Source organism: Lissotriton helveticus, chromosome 10 (genome assembly GCF_964261635.1).
Source record: "Lissotriton helveticus chromosome 10, aLisHel1.1, whole genome shotgun sequence".
NCBI lineage: Eukaryota > Metazoa > Chordata > Amphibia > Caudata > Salamandridae > Lissotriton > Lissotriton helveticus.
This window is the reverse complement of record NC_136071.1, coordinates 792,578,946-792,599,149: the sequence shown is the minus strand read 5'-3', so window position 1 is coordinate 792,599,149 and position 20,204 is coordinate 792,578,946. Positions and strand designations below refer to the sequence as shown.

The 20,204-nt window shown below is 43.6% G+C and overlaps 1 protein-coding gene across 30 annotated transcripts in view; it reads left to right on the top strand.

Moving 5' to 3' along the window:
* The window catches only part of SVIL (supervillin), a 761,399-nt gene that overhangs the window by 333,416 nt on the left and 407,779 nt on the right, over positions 1 to 20,204 (top strand). For all 30 annotated transcript variants that reach the window (XM_078663371.1, XM_078663368.1, XM_078663380.1 and 27 more), the window contains 2 exons: positions 2,653 to 2,804; positions 8,691 to 9,351. In XM_078663371.1, coding sequence (XP_078519497.1) covers positions 2,653 to 2,804; positions 8,691 to 9,351 — 813 coding nt within the window. The remainder of the gene's footprint in view (positions 1 to 2,652; positions 2,805 to 8,690; positions 9,352 to 20,204) is intronic.

The following is a 20,204-nucleotide window of genomic DNA, read 5'->3' as shown; positions in this document are numbered from 1 at the left end:
TTTCTATAAGAAAGCAGAGCTTCTCGTGAAATCTTGAAAATATTTCTCATGAACTTTAGACCATGGAAATGGGTAGTACATAAGGTCAAAAGTTTAGCTCTGGAACTTCCTCATCTGATCAATGTAATGGAATTGTTGCACAGCCATAATTGCCGAAGATGTGAGCTGTACGGGGCACAACTGGTATAGACTATCCAGTTTTGGTGTAAGCTTATTTGTGACCGAATGTTAGAGTGAATTCCCATCTAGGTACCACCAGTTGTGAACTCTGACGTGGATTAGATTCACTGATGCAGCAAACATCTAGGCTTTTCCTCCAATTCGTTGAATGATCAGTTTGTGTTTCTGAAGTGGATCTTTTGCGAGATGGTAGCCCATATACTGGTGTTGCTTGTGACTTGTATCCACAACTTCCAGGTATACCATACCCATCTGCCTACCTGCTCTAGGCTCATGGCAAGTTGCTTATGGACAGTGAGTAATTCTTACATGCTCATCAACTCAGAACTTTCCAGCACGAATTTTATGGCCCTAGAACATGGGCATCTCAAATTGGCCAAGAAGTGCTGCTACTTCAGTCTACAGTGAGCTTCACTGCAAAGAGGTGTGGTTGGTAAGACTGACAGAACAAAGTTGAATAGGCGATCTAGTATTTTTATGCTTTGAAATAAATATTTTTCCCCATAAGATTTTGCTGTTGCTGCAGATAACAAAATTGAGCCTTCCGCTGACATCCAGAAAAGTTATCATAGCGGCTGTTCAAGGACAGACGAAAGAGTCCAGAATCTTAGCAGTTCTTTCTTCACTTCTTGAAGGGGTTAAACCAGATTTGTCTATCTTTATGCCAATCTGCACCTACCTGGCAGATTAATATGGTTTTGGCAAGAGTAATGTTTAAACTATGGGTTTGCAAGGCGATTCACCAATGAAAGTGGCTTCCAAAATGCAAACTTTTATCTACACTGAACTGATTGTAATGTGGATGTCCATGTTAAAAAAAAAATACAAATAAAAAATAAGCCAAAATTTGTGCCCACGGTAGCTCCGCTATTAAAAGTAACCAAGACTAACTGGCTAGGCTAGGCTTCTTTGCAAAGTCCGTAAGCGTGAACGAGAACTGTAAACACAAAGTTCTTTGGTATATTGTATAGACACAACCAAAGATTAAGGTAACTGAATCATTTGTAATCGATGGTTATGCACTATTCGTTACCAAAACGAGAAGCTCCTAAATTGGTGATCTCCTGAATCAGACTGTTGGCGAAATGGCTTTTACTTCTAAGACCTACGGGCTAGAGTTGGCGTCATGCTGCCAATGGATGAACCATCCATTGGCAGCATGACGCCAACTCTAGCCCTCCAGGTGCCCCCACCATCAAACTGATTATCAAATCAGTGACGGGCATTGTGCAAAGTGCTGCTGCCAAGGTACAAACTCAGTAGCTCAGACTCAAGTGACACTGGCTGAGCTCATTGAAGCCACTTGTTCCCACCAACCCAGGTGTTTGCACCTTTGTGTTTGACTCCTGTTATGTGGAGAAGGAATCCAGATTTTAAATGCAGTGCTTCGGCATTGCTAGCTGTCAGTCACCTGTGACCGACTCCCTGTCTTTAAGGTTACTCTACGTGCTACTAGAACCCGACCTAGCCCACTAGGGAGGAGTTACAGGCTCATACGGTCACTGAAATAAGCAGTGCTCGTCGTGACGTGGGTGGATTGCAGTTTGCGATATTCCATCACGTTTAAAGCTGCTGCACGCAGGTCTCTGGCGGAAATTCGCACGCTGCCTAAGGGGGATATTCAAAGCATGCGAATCAGATGCCAGCACTGGAGAACTGTAGCTAAAGGTAAGTAACTCTTTCTGTTCCGTCTTGTGCTTTTCCGAGTTGCTGAAATTCTGATCTAACTTGCCAATTGATTTTTAGATCACTTTGTTTGTGAAATAACCTTTCATTCAGCTTTAATGTGAATAGATATTGTGTTTCTTAAAATTCATGATGTGGTCATCTGGGATGCCAAGCATCAGGCTCCATATAGACATGAACAGACTCCTTTTCTCATTCTCTAAATGGATAGTTTTTTTTGTGGTGGTAGGGGAGGGGGAATCTTGTGGGCTCTCAGATTGTATAGACCATTGGAGTGTGGGGGGGGGGGGAAGCAGGTCGGTGAAAATCAAACTGGGCATTGTGGCACACTTTTACAAAGCTAGGCAGAGTCTTTGTTTCAACATGTATTTTCGTTATTCCCAGGAGTGCATGAAAGACAGTAAAAGTTCAGATGGCTTATAGCTGCCGGAGTCTCCACACCAGTGCTCCCCCCTCAAGTTTATTTACAACTGCTTTATTTGCAGCACACTTGTGTGTGTGTGTGTGTGTGTGTGTATGTATGTGTGTATATATATATATATATATATATATATATATATATGTATATATATATATGTATGTATGTATGTATGTGTATGTATATATGTGTATATATATCTATCTTCTTCAGGCGATAAATGGCGCTTTCAAATCCCTGTAGTGATAATACAGACTGAGTGATGTGTTGCATTAAGTGCCTATGTGAAAGAGTAGGTAGACTTGCATGCATGACACAGTAGCTCTTTGGATTGTTCTAATACAGCTTTATGCTTTATTTAAATACAGGAAGGAGAGGATAGCCAGGCGTTTAGAAGGCATTGAAAATGAGGCACAGCCAGTCCTTTTACCCAGCTATCCTGGCCTAGTCACCCACCGGCTACTGGAGGAAGATGCCCCAAGGTATACCCATGCTTCTGATACACATGTTTCTCACTTAGGTAAGCCACGGATGCGCGTAATAATGCATGTATGATCTCATTCTAAATGCTGCATTTCACGAGTTCTTTTTAGGTGACGTGATACTGTATTTCTTGACCCGGACAGCATAGTTGGTCACAGTGGTTAAAGGCTACTTTGGTTCTCTATTTGCTGCAGAAGTTGTTGCTTCGCAGGAGGGTTTTTGATGTGGGCAAGAAAACATTTTCTTAAGTTTGACAATGAGGAATTCTGAGAAAGTTGGCAATTTGAGCTTTGCAAGGATTTGTACTTTCTCTTCACTAAGCAATGGCATATAAACAAATGTCAAAGTGCAGGATGGCAGTACCGACATTTTCAAGCTATTTCGGCTAGGGTGTGAAAATCCCATATACATTTGGTTGCATGCCTATTTTATTATGTCATTTAAAAGCAGCGAACATTATGCAGCCATTTCATACGATCAGTATTTGGTCAAACGCTATAAATCGCTGATGTTGGAGGTATCGGAGTGTAGAGTGGGCGAACCAGAAAATTTACATGATGAGCTGAGCCAAGGGTCTGGCTTGTCTCGAACAGTCTGTGGCATGCAAATCGTGCTAAAAATTCTTTCACCTTAGTGCATCAGATTATATCACTGCATTAAAGGGGATTTAAGTGATAATGATTTTTAACATGATCTTAGAAACATTTAAGCCTGCCCGAACTCTCTAACAATAACTTTCTTGAGTGAAGAGGCACATCAAATGTTAGCTGCGCCTTCTGGCCTAGATTTCTATTACATGTACAAACATTCTAGTAAGCACAAGAGGTTTTTGCACAGGACACATCTTGAACTTGCATATTTCGAGGTGGTCTCATGTGTGACAATGAAGACCAAGAAGGGACACTGAAATTAAATATGCCTTGGATCACACAGTTTGGTGAAGCGAGTAATTGTGCCCAGGATTTCCGGTATCACATTGTGCAAGTCCGCCACTTTCTCCCTTGCTTTTCACAGAAATTTAATGCTTTGTTTTTAATTCTTGGCGAACAAGGTTAGAGTTTGAGTAGCAGGCAGAAACCATATGAAGACTTTTTTTGGGGGGGCTCGAGGTTTCGAGGGGTCTTTGGGCTGAACCGAGCCAGGCATCTAGCTCAAGCCTTCATTGGCGCCACCGATCCCTGAGTTTTCGTTAAGTACCACTATAGCCTACCGCGGAAAAGAACGTAACTATTGAAGCTTTATTCTTAAAACAGAAATGTCTAATAATGGATTAGGTAAAATAAGTGGATAAAAATGGCACCCATGAAGTAAACTCAATAGGATCTTCAAGTGTCTTGATTATGAACATGTAGGCTGGATTTTCCTTTAGAAATAAGCTGTGCAGTAGGTCTGGCGAGCAATAAACTATTTTTCAGAAAGAAACTACTACTTACTTGCTCTGATAGCCGAAGATGTTAAAATGATAGATAACTCTGGGATCAGTGCAAGTCTTGGTTGAGGACATAATCCTTACAGTTTTGTAAAGGAGTGCTGTCTGGATCAGCCCTGTCTTTCTCAGGCTGAACACTTCTCAGCTCCTATCATCACTCTATTAGTAAGATATCCTTTGCTTACTGTTTGGAGCTGGTTTTGCGAACAATACTTCAGGCTTTTATGGTAGGTATTCAGAGACTGATTTGCAGAAGATTTGATTACTGTGAAGGGGCAGCACAGTCTCATTGTTCTCCTATGCATGTCTTCATCACTTTTCTTTGAAGACATGGAGAAATATTTATCTGGACCCACATGCTGTGCTAATATATTCCTTTTACCACCGGACTAGCAAACCTCCACTTTCCGGAAACTGCTTGCATAACTACATTATCAGCATGGTCAGACCAATCGCTTTGCACCCAAGAGGTCTTACACCCCCACGCTTGTCCTTCGTGTGAATACTCCAAAGATACATGGCTTTGTACGTTTCTGTAAGGTAAAGGGACTCTCCACAGAAAGGATGCAACTTTTTATAGGGGTATTAAATATTGTTGTAAGGGAACATTGACTTCGTACAGGTTGGTGCTACAATCTTTGAGCACATCTATGTGTACATTAGTAGCATTTTTACATCCTGGAACCCTACTAGGAGCATGTATTTGGGTTCTTCCCTTGTCCTGGAAAAAAAGTCCAATATTCCTTGGTCAGCCAGTTGGGGGATTCTCCTCTGTATGAAGCCAAAGATAAAAAGAAACTGCGATGTTTATTCTTGGTTTTGTACATCAAACAACCACGTTTACCTCCAAACAAAACATTTCATATGCCTGCACTCTATAAACGGAGTGAAATAAATTCTAAGAGATGAACTCAACTCACCTCCGAATATTCACTGGCTGCGAACTTGCCACAGAATGTTCTGCATGAATCCCTTACAGCAGCTAGAAAGCCAGAGACTATGGAGAAAAATGCAGGCTTATCTGGCACTAGTGGTCATTACCAGTTCTGCTTGTTTGTGACTCCAGGGTACAGGCCAGGAGGCTAGTGGGCTGAAGTGGGTTGTGTTAAGGGTTACTGCGTTTGGGGACATCTTGGCAGGCTGCAAGAGAAGAGCAGTTTTGTGATATAAGGTGCTTGGGGAGTGTGAGGTGGATTTTACAACTCTTTGCTTACACTGCACCATGGTGATAGTGCACCTTGTGCAGTGAGCACTATCTTTACTTTCTGTTTTGTGTTGACATTTCAACTAAGCACCCGTGCTCCACTGTCCCCAGCCCCCTTAAAATGTACTGAAATTTGCTATGTTGGTTCTTCTGCAAGCCACTACTGTCAGAACTAAACCTCCTAGGATAGCTGGATTGTGCTTCATTTATAAGCTTGATAATGAAAGGCAAATTCGTAGCTGCCTTTTTTTAACCTCAATTGCTCTTTATCTTGTAAAAGTACATTTGTATGTTTGGTGCAAAAATTAAAGGCCCATAATTGAAACATTGTGTCCCTGAGGTGTGTATACACTGCCTGGTAGTGAAGTGAAACATTCTGTGTCTCTGAGGTGTGTATACACTGCCTGGCAGTGAAGTGTTAAGCTTCCCAAACAGCTAAGTTTTAGTCCTTCGAATCATTCAATCAGCAAGGTCAATTAAGGTTGTTTTTTTAAGTCTGGCCTGAAATTGCTGGTTGCAAGTTTATCCACCTGAGTCAGCTCAGCTGAATTGAGAGTACGATGGGGCAGGTCGGTGATGGGCCAGAGTCTGGACCTCTTGGACACAAGGGAGAAGGGAGCAGATGCAGGGGTTATGTGGCCTGAGATGATGCAAGGATGTGAATGAATCAGAAGACATGTCGATAGTAGAGGCACTGATGGGCTGTACAATAGCAGTCCACTAAATTAAACTTTCCTATCCCTGATTGTTATTTACTGGTTTACGTTTGCAATGTTGATTCCTCTAGCATAGCACAACATTACTGTTAAGCAAATTCCTCATTAAGGTATAGATTGAAGAAGTAGCTTACAAGATTTTATAAACTTTTCTTCTCCTCAGCAGACCTATCAAATGGTAAGTGTGCATGGACACGTGTGTCCTGTTATGTCACAATTCACCATGGGTAGACTGATATCGTTAATGGTACAGTGGTGTAAATAATTAACTTTGTGCATAGCAGTTAGGTGGCTCAATGTCATATGCATCTGAAAATGGTTCTGACTTTGTATGGTTCTAGAACTATTAGTATGCATAGTACTTGTCGCTAAAAATCCATGCATGGCTGAAGGGATCTTATAAGGTGACCTGTATTTACTATTTTAGTAAACTTCTGGCCAACACTTTAAGCTTAGGCTAAAAACTACATATACATGTAAATAGCACACCAGCTGGCAAGATGGCACAGCAAGTAAAAGTTCATGACTGATCTCTGATGTGGTAAACAGGTCACATGTTCAACCCTCGTAAAAGGCAGCCAAGTCTTCCATCCTTCTGAGGTAAGTAAGGTGACTGGCTTAGAATTGAAAGTTAGTTTCACGTCTACTTTTTGTGCTTAGAAATGGTGGAGGTACACAATGAAGCTCTACACAAAAACCAAGCATTGCTTTCAAAGCGAGATTGGTTCTGCCTGTTTTCAGTGAGTATACATTTGCACTATGTTCATATGATGCACACTACCACTTGAATATTTTCACTATTTGTTAGTGTACCAGCAACACTAGACTACTATGAAACCTATACACATGGGACTAGATGAGGTATCCATATGTAAAATCCTGTGTATCCCTTTGGCAACCTTTCAGAACATACTATTTCTTCCTAGAGTTTGAATCTTCCCAAATTTGCTTGATGGCTTACCACTTGGAACATCCGCGTTCTTTTTATTTGGTGTTAATCTGTTCAGTAGTTTTTGAGGAAATTGCATTTAAGAAGGTGCTCGGGTATCATGAAGGCATTAATCGCCCATGAAAAGTTAGGGATGTCTGGTACTGCAGGGCTCTAGCAGTACATAAGTCCAAAGTGTTTTTAAAAAATACTCACCCCACTGCTGAGTGAGCCTTTTCTCCTATCTGCCAATGCTGTGTCAGGGACTGTCCCACAATACTGCTTGATCTGATTGGCCAGCCACAGCAGCTCAAGAATACGTTGTGACAGTTGTGATCGGATTCTGAGACTTTGTCCCTGTGTCCTTCAAAATATATTTAATAAGGAAATGAGGAGGAAGGCATGGCCACACTGACCCCTACGCACCCCTCCCCCATCCCCTGAAACCCTCCTGAGAGGTACCACCTGTAATCTCATGGGTGGCCAGATGTAAGCTCCAGACCCATGTTTCCATCATACCCTGCAAACGTCAGAGGTATAGTACTATGGGTGGAAGCTTAGGAGGTGGGTACAGCGAGCCCTTCCTGCTGTGAATAACCTATGCTGTGTACTGACTGCAGTCGTGTGCACTGAGGGCTTGCTGCAGGAATGGGCATCCAGCCAGACGCTGGAACCACCCCACAGTTGGAGGCCAACCCCTGTTCTACGTTGCTTTGGACGTGCGCGGGGGAGAGGGAGAGAGATTGTCCCCAGGGCACCATTGCCTTGTGGATGGCCAACCCCCATGGCGCATGACCTTTGCTGTGCGCACTAGCGGTTGGCTGTAGGGATTGAACTGTGCCAGACCAGAATCCTATGGAAATTAAAATGGGAAATGTCACTTTTATAGAAACCCAAAAGGATGGACCGAATGCTGAACACTGTCAAACATTCACCCCCAATCACAGATTTGGGTTTAATCCATTGATTTATTTGCTCACCATGCCATCCCAGTTTGACCCCAGTCCTAGTCAAATCAGACGTGGGTCCCATGACTCTGGCTTCAAGCTAAACCGGTTGATGAGGTGGGATACCCCTAAACCAGTCTAAGGATGCTTGTTTCTGGTCCAGGGGAGACCTGGCCCAACAGTTCAGGGTAGTCTGCTCCCATGGGGAGCAGGGTTAAGAATGATTTGCATGTGACTGCGTCCAAACTGGGGTGGCATGGAGAGCAAAAAAAACGATTGGATTTAACCCAGATCTGGGACTGTGTGGTTATGTTTGACAATGTTCTGCATATTTTTGTGTTGCTATAGAATGGCCTTTAGACAGTGCTTGTTTTCATTCAGTGCATGCAGTCCAGCAAAAAACATTTTCAAACGAAATACGCATTTCGTCATGGGCAGTAATCCTTCTATAAATAGTTTGAAAAGCCAGAAGTTCCGCACTCCATGCCGGACCTGTTGGCTTTGTATCTGCTTGTTTGTACACTTTACGTGTGCTGTGGAGATGAAAGGATTTATAATTTCACAGGAACTTGGCCCAGTCCTTCTCTGGAAGTTCGCAATGTAGTTATCTAATGGTATGATTATTAGTTTATTATTATTTATTGGTCTGGAAAAAATACCTTTAAAAAAGTTTTTCTGATTAAATTCATTTCTTAACAGGGCGTTCAAATGAAGAGGAGGATAATTCGGATTCATCAGTAGAACCCCCCGCGAGATCGAGATACCGCGCCGACACTACTGCACCTCACGCAGAGTCTTCCCATGGTGTTGTGAACATGGATACCCAAGGCTATGATTCCAAGGCAGAGAGGATTGCTAGGTACAAAGCAGAAAGGAGACGACAACTTGCCGAAAAATATGGCATTGCATTTGAACATTCTGATTTGGATTCGGAGTACATGCCCAAATACACCCGGGCAAGGCACGATAGTGATACAGCTGAGAAAAGAAGCATAAAGTCTGACCGGGATGAGGAGGAAAGCCGGGATCATAGTTCATCGTTCTCCTCGCGGACTGAGCACGCACAGCCGAATGAGCAGGACGCTCACGAGGGTTACACCTCGTCCAATAGAGCGGTATTGCAGAATTTGGAGAACAGTAAAAGAGTGCATGACATCAGTGCCATCGGACAGGCTCACAGCTTTGTGTCCACATCAGATACGTCCACTTCTTTCTCTATGGTCGGGCGAGACTCTTTGCTCGGTGAGTTGCCAAGATCCCCAAAGCAACCTCGCAGGTCTTCCCTTACCCTCCAGAAGCATCCTTCCTCACCGGGTACCTCACACTTCGAGCAGAACCTGCACAGTGAGACCAGGCCGGGGTAAGCATGTCCTTTATATTTTATGGCTCGGATTTACTGCCAAATATCATAATGCTTCTTCTCTCTGCGTGCAGCAGGTCATCATAATCCTTTAAATAAACCTTACAGAGCCCATCATCTCAATGTGAGTATTATAGGTTTCTTCTGAGCTTGATTGGTTGAGCACAAGATTATGGTCTTTAGTGGTTTGGCAGGTTTGCATAAATAAATTATAAGTACTTTCTTCACAAAATGTAGTGACTGTGCCTTGTATTTAAAATGTCAGCTATGGCTCTTTGTAATGCCAAACACTCACTTGGAAAAATAAGCTTTACTTCACTTCATTTGATGCTGAAGGCGAAGTTTGTTTTACCTGGAAATCTTTTGGTGCTTTGCAGTGTCTTAATTTTATCCTCTTGATCTTAGTCTTCAATTCTTACTCATTATCATGTATGTTCCTGAAGATTTGTTTTGTGTGTTTTGCAAAGTGCAGATAAGAGTTTAAATGTAAAAAAGAATGTCCTACTGGAAAGTTTAATATTCAGGTGTCAGGAAAGAGATGCTTACCAGTAAAATTATCAGCACACTTGGGCCTCCTATGTCACGTTTGATGCATAGGCCTTCATTTTTAGCTGACTGATTCCACCACACCTTCTATAAGGACCAAGTCCATTAGCAGTATACTGTAGTAGGAAATGTTCTCGTCTGCTTTTTTTAAAAACATTTTTTATGTATTATGTTGTTGGCTGTTATTGTGGCTCTTCCTGGCCCTTCAGTCTTCATTGAAAGGTTGTTTTCAGAAAGTATTGTTGAGCTTTATTGGTACTATTCTCTGAAACTGAGGGCACTGTAGTTTTAGTGTCTTCAAAATCTTCCTTGGAATCCACTAGTAACGAGTGCTAGCTTGATTCAGGCTGGTAAATTGTCATGGAAAAATAAGTGTAGTATACTGTCGCCTTTGTGGGTCCTGCATGGATTTGTTGCCTTGAGTTCTGGTGAGCCAACAATTACAAAGTATTTGGTATTTTGAAGGAATGATCTGCTAATCCTGCCTACTGAAGAGGGCAGCTTTTATATAAAAAAAAAAAAAATTGTCTCCTAGTCTACAAAATCTGAATTGAAGAGGACATTCGGGAAGTGGGATAGTTGGAAAAAGTATGACTAGAAGTATGCAGACAAATTCGGATTCCCATTATTGGGGATGTGGAAATAGTACCATTAGCCAGATGGAAAGTGTCACGTAAATGGATTGAAAAGAAAAGGGTAACCACCACAGAAGTGGTGAAAGTGGTGTGAGAAGAGGAACATAGGAAATGAAAATGCAGAACCCATAGAGGTCAGGTGAAGTTAGGGACATGTTTGTGAACTGAGAACATCAAAATTCTCCCTAAATCATATAGGGATTTTAAAGGGACAAAAAAAAAATCGAACTTAACACAAGTGTTTAGACAAAAAGGACCATGTCCTGTAAGAGGAGCTTGTAACTGGAGAGAGGCTATTCTAGATTAGAGTTCAGCGTCACTTATAATTACTTTTTTTGTCAAAATTAGTCAATCAAGAAATATTTGCTAATTTGTTTGATCATTTAAACCCATTTGCAAAGTTTGTAGTAATACTACCTGACATTAGGTATGTAACCTTTAACTAGAGCGGCCTGTTCCTGACCTTTAGTTCTAGTGTTGTATTTTACACTTTCAGTTTTGTAAGCTCGTAATACTTCCCATGAGGGAGGTGCTGCAGAAGACTTGTTTGACACATCTTGATGAGAAACATTTTTTGATCATCCGATAAAAACAGACTAACAGGTTTTTATTGTACATTCTATGCCTTGGCTCAAGCACTAGTTTCAAGAGCCATAAGAATGTTTTCTTTACATGCCTAGAGGTTATTTAGAGTGACAGGCTTGTGGGTGTATGCATTTCTCAGGCTCAGCAAAGGTTCTACTGCAGTGTTTTTTTCCAGCTTGGCATGTGAGATTTCGCTGGAATTACCTGTGAGGATTGGGGCCGATTTTCTCTGAGAGCTTGCCTCATTTTGAAGTTTCCCATGGTTTTCCTAGTTTCTGATGAGGGATGCTTGTCCAACCTCTTGGAACCAAGACTAAAAACATTGACTGAGATTATCCACCAGGTATTAAATTGTAAAGGGGATAAGTCCGGCAACGTAGTTAATATATCTTTAATATGACAACAGCTATATTAAATCTACCTCTTATAAAGTATTTTCTTTCAAAATATTAACCTTGGACCTGATCAAACGCTCTTTTTGCCATTTACTTATTGGAGCGTGGGGAGGGGGCGCCAAGTTGTCATTTGTTGGCGGGAGGGCTAAGATGGGTTGCAAGTGCTTGTCACTTTTACTAGACAAAAGTACATTTTCCTTTGCCCTCCTTTCCTTCTTTAAATGCATGCTCACTGTGTGCTATATACGTGTTAAGTTGCGAGTTGCCTCAATGTCACATAAGTGTGTGCAAGCAAGACAATTCGACTCCAATAAAAAAAGATCCCCATTTCCTCTACCATACTTCCCTCAAAGTGCACTAAGAGTATTGTAATTGCATTTATATAGCGCTTACTAGCCCTGACGAGGAGTTCAAGCGCTTTTCAGCATGTAGCATGCTACTCTGGAACCCAAAAAGGAATAGGGGTGAAATAGTATAGGAAAATATGAAATTCATTTGAGCGATGGACATGCGAGTCTGTTAGATTGAAAAGGATACTGGAGGATAGAGGGAAGGGTCTAAAAAGTGTTTATTTGCAGATCATAGCAGTGAAGGTTTTGGAAGAGGAAAGGAGAGCTGGAGGGGGAGGGGAAGAGTCTCTAGAAGAGGGTTATGGAGATAGAGGCTGTATCGGATGAGCCTAGGAGGGATACATGCGGAAGGGCTTAGAAAGGCTTGTTTGGGAGATCTGAATAGTAAGAGGTTTGAGATGATGCAAGGAGGAGTAGAGGAAGGAATTGCTTGGGAAGTGATTTTAGGGATAGTAGGAGAATGGGGTTTGAAATGAGTCTGAGTGGAGGTAGAGGATGTATTGAGAGAAGTATGGGGTAGTGCATTGGCGTGAGTAGTAGGACGTTTGGGGTGAGTCCGAGTGGAGGTAGAGGATATATTGAGAGGGGTATAGGGTGAAATACAGTGTAGTGCATAGGAGATGCTGAATTAAGACTAGAGTAATAAATATAAAGCTACATAAGTACATTGAAGGTGAATATCAATAGTAAAGGTAATATGACTAGATTTAAGTTGTATGACTTTGGGGAAGGGTACAGGCTGCAAGAACATGGGACGAGACGCTCTGCACTTAAAATTGATCTTTGCTCTCCCCATATGCAAAGCAGGTTCTTATGTCTACATACTGCCATCCTGCAGTCCAGTTTCTTTTCTCTCTTCCTGTCCTGGAGGGAACAGCTCAATGCTGATCAGGGATAATATCCGAGGCCTGAAGCAGCCTGTGGCCACTGGGAAGTGCTCAAGTGAGTGTCTGCTACAGCTAGAGTATAACAATCCTGGGTACTTCTGCAATATTCAAAAGTTCCAAAGCCTCCTATTTTTGTCTTTTGTTCGTGCTGTACCGAAGTCAAGCTGTCAAGGATTTATTCAGAAAGCCGTTATAGGTTGCAATAGCCATCAAAATCAAATACCCAATTAAAGAGCAACACTTTAGGAAACCTAGATCTTTAAATTTACTACATACAAAAATGATAAAAATGATTAAAAGAACAGAGATCCAAGGACCTTTCGTGGCAGAGGTATACTCCACGTTAATAGAGTGCTTCCGCATGTCACTTCAGAGTGCTTGTAAATCTCTGCAATGTTCCGTGAGAGCGCAACTACACTCAGCAGCAGTTTACTCGTGAGGAAGTTTCCCACCTCCATGCACTCACTTGTAACGGATCAGGGTACCGCTTCATTGTTGCATCAAAGGGCTTTTCTAAAGCATATGTGCAGCCAGTAAGGGGGATTTACGACTAAAATGATCTCTAGTCAGAAGATTGGTAGGGATGAGGGATTTCTGATGCCCGAGACACGTTGGTTTCCCTTGAGGGCAATACGTTTTCATCTGTTTTGTCCAACAGACAACTAGATACGAATTTAGGGAGCGAGAAGCCTGCCTGTGCTCTTCCCCAGAGCCTGATGCACACTGCCGCAGAGCACTGGAGAAGTTGCACAAGAAGGAGCAGGACAATGTAGATCCCTACAAATGCAAAAAGAACAATTGATGGACAGAATGCAGAACAATGTCAAACATGCACCCCAGTACAGAGATCTTGGCCTAAATCCATCATTTTTTGCTCACCATGCCATTCCAGTTTGGACACAGCCATACGCAAATCAGTCTTGACCCTGCGCCCAATGGCTACAGTCCAGCTGGAACTGCCAGGCCATGTCCTTCTTGGACTGGAAACGAGCATCCAAGGACTGAATAAAATCCCTACAACACGTTCTCATTCTTCCCTGAGTAGAGGTTGCGGGTAGGAAGAGGAGGCTCTTCATGCCGGCTAAGCTCTCTGCTGTCGTCCATTCGCTCTTTCTGCTGTCAGCTTCCACTCTTTACTCCGACATGGGCAATAATAGAGGCTATTTTTTGCAGGGCTGGAAATGACCCCTTGTTACTCGCAAGTACATCAGTCCCTGGAGAACTCGGTAGTCTGGCTGTGCACTGTACTTCTCCCAGACTTCCACGCACCTGTGGATCGAGCATGTAGAATAGAAGTGGCGCACAGCTTTTATTTCTTAGCGCTGCACCCCGGCACTGGTCCTTATGCCCCATCCCTTCGACACCATTTGCATGGTAGTTCTTTGGGTGTGGTGGCATGCACTTACAAGTACTGGCTTGAGTGGCTTATAGCGCACTGCTCATTTCCACCCGCTAATAGAAGCAAGCAGGAGTGAGCGACCGCTGGTGCTCGAGTGATGGGCGCGTGGGCCCAAAGTCAAGGACTGCTACTCGTGGTGGGGCTGGCAAACCAGCCTGTGAACAACCAGCACTGTATAGTAAACTGCACAAGTATATACATCTGATTGGCAGGTTACTCATAAATCACAGAAGGAGGCATACAAACCACTGAGGTACTCAAAAGCTTTACTTGAATTGTTGAATATTGTTGGAGTTACATTTTTTAAGGGGTGCAACTGTAGGAAGCATAACTTAGCAATACACTCTTTGTACCGATTTATAGAAACTTTCTTTGAGGGACCGCTGCTAGGCTCTGGCATCCCCCCCCCCCATACCCCTCTAACGCTAGCTCCATTTCTGTTTTAAGGAAACTCCTGAAAACCTATTTATTTTCCTCTTAATCTGCTGCTGCACTCCTCTTTCGTACTGTCTGCTTAGTGCCTTCACACCTTCGGGTTTGGTGCGCTGTACAAATGCTATCTTATCTTAGGGACGCAATAGTCCAATTAAACTTATTTTAACTTGCATATACAGACAGTCTGTTTGATGAATTGTCAGACCTTTCTGCCAGAGGAACTGAGGGGTGAATCTGTCATCCTCTTCTGCATGTGCTGTACTTGCTGCTTATGAAAGAAGCATGCTCTGATAACCTCCTCTCACTTGTCCAGGAACGTAAAGGGAGCAGATTCAAATATTAGTAACAGTTATGACTTCGCAACCAACTTAAATGTTCTCTCCTTGCAGTTGTAGCATCCATGCTCAGAGGTTCTGAAACTGCACAATTTCAATTTGATCTGCTGCTCAGTGGTGCAACTGTCCTTTTCGAGGTTTAGCAGCACTGATAAGCAGTAGGGATACTTCCCCATTAAATACATTCTACTCTACTAAATACCCGTGCTTTAAAAAGTACACGAGCCATCCCGGGAAATGTTGCCCATGGACATAAGATTTAGTGCCACAGGACCACAACTAACCATCTGGAATATATTGTATGAAACTGTGTCGAAACATTTTAAACGCCCCACAGATTACAACAGAAATTCCCAGTCGATACCCTGCCTCAAGGGGCTATTCCTCTACATTTGAAAATGTGTCATAAGTAAACCGGCTTACATGTGTGGGCAGCGCACAGCCAACTTTTGCACACCTGTAATAAGGTTAAAAAATACAACAAATCTGCTTAGAATTGTTACATCACCATGGGCCATATGTATCAAAAAAGAGTTTTACGAATCTCAAATTGCAATTTTTAGCGAATCGCAATTAAAGAATCGCAAAATGCAATGTATGTAGGATTTGCTAAAAATGTTACGAATCCTACATATTCATTTTTGCGAATCACAAATTGAGATTTGCAAATTAGGAACACCTTCCCATTCGTTCCTATAGGCAAGGAGGCCCATAAGAATGAATGGGAAGTCATTCTCAATTTGCGATTATTAATTAGAGTCGTAAATTGTGAATGCAATTTCAAGGTTGCAAGGGTGCCAAAAGGACACCCTGTTGCACCCCTGAAATATGCATTTGTGCACATTTTGCGCAGATACATGCCCAAAGGGCATGTATTTGCAACATTTGGCACTTTTAAAAAATCTAAAGTGTTTTTGTTTTTTTTAAAGAAAATCGGAAATTAACACCAACTTGAAGCTGGTGGTAATTTGCAATTCCTTAAGGCCAAATAGCAAATTTCTAGTGCTTCCAGAATTGGATTTAAGGAATCGCAATTTACAATTCCTTAATTGCATTCACAAAATAGAGAATTGTAAATTTTGCAAATCTCTATTTTGTGATGGCCTTTTGGGATGATACATCCCAAAAGGCTTTTTCCAATTCGCAAACGGGTTGATTTTGAGAATTGGCATTTTTGCAAAAGGGAAAAAAGCTTGATACATGTGGCCTCATGCGTAGCACGTTGAGACTTGCATGAGAGCATGGTGCATTGATCACAATACAGGCGCTTTGCCAGTCAGTCTAACTGATTTATTTTTACAGGATAGGTAGATTTCAGCAACATTTTGTCCCTCGGACAAGTAGAATTTTTAAACCATGCCACACCCCTGATAAGGACTGTCTAATGTTCTAAGCTAAAGTTTAGTAGAACTTACAGCAGCCGTGGTTTAAGTATTTTGGACTACGCTCCACCGCGCATTTCCCAACAGTCACTGGGATCAACAGCAGTGATGTCGCATTGTGCCAGTAATTTATCTGCAGAGTTTAACAGTTCACAACTGTTGCATCATGGCTTCCATAAAGGTTATACCTCTTAACAAACCGTCCCAAAACATGAAGCTTAGGGCACAAAGAATTGTGCACCAAGATTTCTGCCACTATGGTCCCCTTTTGCATTAGAAAACCTTGGACACGGTCACAGTGCACTCCAAGATCCGCATCAACACTTCAGCTAAGCACCCTGGAACAAACAAGAATGGGTGGGAACAAATTTCAGTGCTCGCTGCTGCACTGTCTGGACTTCACTGCCTAAAGGCCATACCTTCATCGATAACCTGCAAATCCAACTGTTTGTACGATAGGTGCAGGTCACAAACCACACACTTGCAATGCAGACCCTCAAAACGTCAACGCCAACAGATATTACTATAATAATTAATTCTCCAGTTCGTGAAAGCATCTATTCACTGACAAACAGTAAGCAATATTGTTCAGCATAGCTCCACTTGTATAACAATAAGAGCGAAGAAGCCGTTCACCTATCTTATAGGAATTGGTGTTCATGTTATAGGAGAGCCACTGAAAAACACGCCATGAAGAATGCCACAACTTTTTTTTTATATGGAAGAAACATTTCACCAACACTCTGGGCAAAGGTTAGGTTCGGTTTGTTTGGAGAAAAAAGGGTCTAAAATTGTTTAATGTATTTCTATGTTGATCTCAAGACACAGCATAGTCAGGCTTGGTTTTATGCTTGTTTCTACTGTAAATGTGGCATCACCAGACCCTGTAGTCACAAATACTTGTAGCCAGGACGGAAAAAGAGGGATCCGCCTTTCCTTCCATTTGGAATTCCACACAGCCATACAGAAATGGGTAAACTCCTTTGCACACTTATAAAGAGTTAAGATTTTGCATAAAACATGCAAACAGAAGTCCTGCAGTTAACAAGGTGCCTGAAGAATCCTCCCTGAGGCGTTGGCTACCACGAACAGCCATGTATCTTCTTCCTGGCCTGGGGACGGTGACCATGAGGACACCTTGGCCTCCCTGGACAAAGATCCTTACCAAGCAGTCAGACACAATAAGTACATTTTCACCTGACCTACATATCATATGCAGGATTATATCAGTTTATTTAGACATGAAGTGATCCGGTCATTGAAATATCTGTAGCGGTGGCCCCTTGGAAGCATCTAACAGCGCTTCAAATGATGGTTAGATCTTACTACTTCAGATACTTCCATGGCACCATCATTTCTGCTGCTGCTGTGCTTCTGGCTGCTTTTTACAGTTGGGGGGGCGGAGCGGAGCGGGGCGGCATTCTCTCCTCCTTTAGAATATTGGAATTGAATTATAAGCAATGGAAGGGAAGAGGGCCAGTAATGGCTGGTACAGACCTTCTACTCCAACATTCATTCCTGTGCTTGTCTTTAAGTTTATACAAGTTCAATTTAGAACACTTTGACCTACGTTTGGAGCGGTCTAATAGTATAACCGTGCAGAATTGGACTGTATAGATTGCTCAGTGACCCCTCTCCCAGAAGGCGTTTAACAGGAATATCCATTGGCAGCGGGCTGTATTAACATGGTAAGGAGAAAAACTGTAATATCTGTTCATTTCAGGTCCTGTGTAAAAGTATTCAGTCTTGTGTTACTTTGCTAGCAAAGTGTGCGAATGTTGTATTTGTACTGCTTCAGTGCTCACTCACTTGGGCATATGTTGCACTTTCTTTGTTTTTCCAAGGCCTAGTTTGAAAGAGCTGTTTTTGGCGGTGGCTGTTCCAGTCCCAACCCATCCACACTAAAATGTATCTCGATTATCCTAAATCTTTGCATAGATTGTCAGCCTGGAGGTAGATGGAGAGTATTTAAAGTCAGACATTCATGGCTTTACCTGTTTATTAAAAAAAATTAAGAAATACATTTTAATAAAACTCAATCAATCAGGACATTTGTTAAGCGGGCTACATACCAGTGAGGGTCGCAAGGTACTGAGGGGAGGCAGGGAGGCGGGGGGGGGGGGGTACTGCTATTGATCGAAGAGCCAGGTCTTGAGGTCGTTTGAAGGCCAGGAGGTCTTGGGTCTGCCGTAGGTTGGTGGGGACGGTGTTTCAGGTCTAGGCGGCGAGGTGGGAGAAGGATCTGCCACCCGCGGTTGTTCTTCGGATGCGTGGCACTGTGGCGAGGTCGACCGAGCGGAGCTTTCGGGTAGGGCCGTAGAATCGTCTCGTTTGAGGTACACTGGGCCAGCATTGTGGAGGGCCTTGTGTGCGTGGATGAGGAGCTTGAAGGTTATCCTCTTGTTGACGGGGAGACAGTGTAGGGATCTCAGGTGGGGTGTGATGTGGCTGTGGGGATGTCAAGGATCAGTCTTGCCGAGGCGTTCTGGATGCGTTGCAGCCGTTTCAGGAGTTTGTTCGACGTTCCTGCGTAGAGGGCATTTCCGTAGTCCAGACTACTGTAGACGAGGGCCTCTGTTACTGTTCTTCTTGTTTCGGGGGGGATCCACTTGAAGATTCTGCGGAAGAAATTCATAGGGTGTTGAAGCAGGATGAGGAGACGGCGTTGACCTGTTTGGTCATGGAGTGGGTAGAGTCAAGGATGACCCCCAGGTTGCGTGCGTGGTTAGTGGGTGTTGGGGCTGTTCCCAGCGATGTCGGCCACCAGGAGTCGTCCCATTCTGAGGGGGTGGAGCCGAGGATGAGGACCTCTGTCTTGTCAGAGTTCAGCTTCAGTCGGCTGTTCCTCATCCATTTGGCGACTGCCTTCATTCCTTCGTCGAGGTTGCTTTTGGCGGTGTGAGGGTCTTTGATTAGGGAGATGATCAGCTGGGTGTCGTCGGCGTAGGAGATGATGTGGAGGTTGTGCTGGCGGGCGACGTAGGCGAGGGGTGCCATGTATATGTTGAACAGTGTTGGGCTGAGGGAGGAGCCCTGGAGTACGCCGCAGATGATCTCGGTGGCGGTGGAGCTGAAGGGGGGGAGGTGGATGTTCTGTGTTCTGCCGGAGAAGAAGGATGTGGTCCAGTCCCCAGGGCCTTCTCTTGGATCCCGGCGTCGTGTAGGCGTGTTCGTAGTGTCTGGTGGCAGACCATGTCGAAGGCGGCTGACAGGTCCAGGAGTACGAGGGCTTCTGTTTCTCCATTGTCGATCAGGGTTCTGATGTCGTCGGTGGTAGCGATGAGGGCGGTTTCGGTGCTGTGGTTGCTGCGGAAACCGGACTGGGATGGGTCCAGGATGTTGTTGTCCTCGAGGTAGCTGGTCAGTTGCTTGTTGACGATTTTCTCGGTGACCTTCACCGGGAACGGGAGCAGGGAGATCGGATGGAAGTTCTTGAGGTCCTTGGGGTCCGCCTTGAGTTTTTTGAGTAGGGCGTTTATCTCGGCGTGCTTCCAGCTCTCTGGGAAGGTTGCTGTCTCGAAGGAGGTGTTGATGATTTTCCGGAGGTGGGGTGCAATTATTGTGCTGGCTTTGTTGAAGACGTGGTGTGGGCATGGGTCAGATGGTGATCCAGAGTGGACTGAGTTCATGATTTTGATGGTTTCATCGTCGTTGGACCATGCGCTCAGGTGGCAGGTGATTGCGGCGGTGGGGGCTCGGAGGTTGCCGGGCCTGTCGTGGCGTTGAAGCTGTCGTGGATGTCTGCAATCTTGCGTTGGAAGTAGGTGACCAGTGAGTCGCACAGGTCCTGCGAAGGGGGGATGTCGTTGTTGTTGGGACCTGGGGTTGGAGAGTTCCTTCACGATGTTTAAGAGCTCTTTGCTATTGTGTGCGTTGTTATCCAGGCGGTCTTTGAATGCGGTCC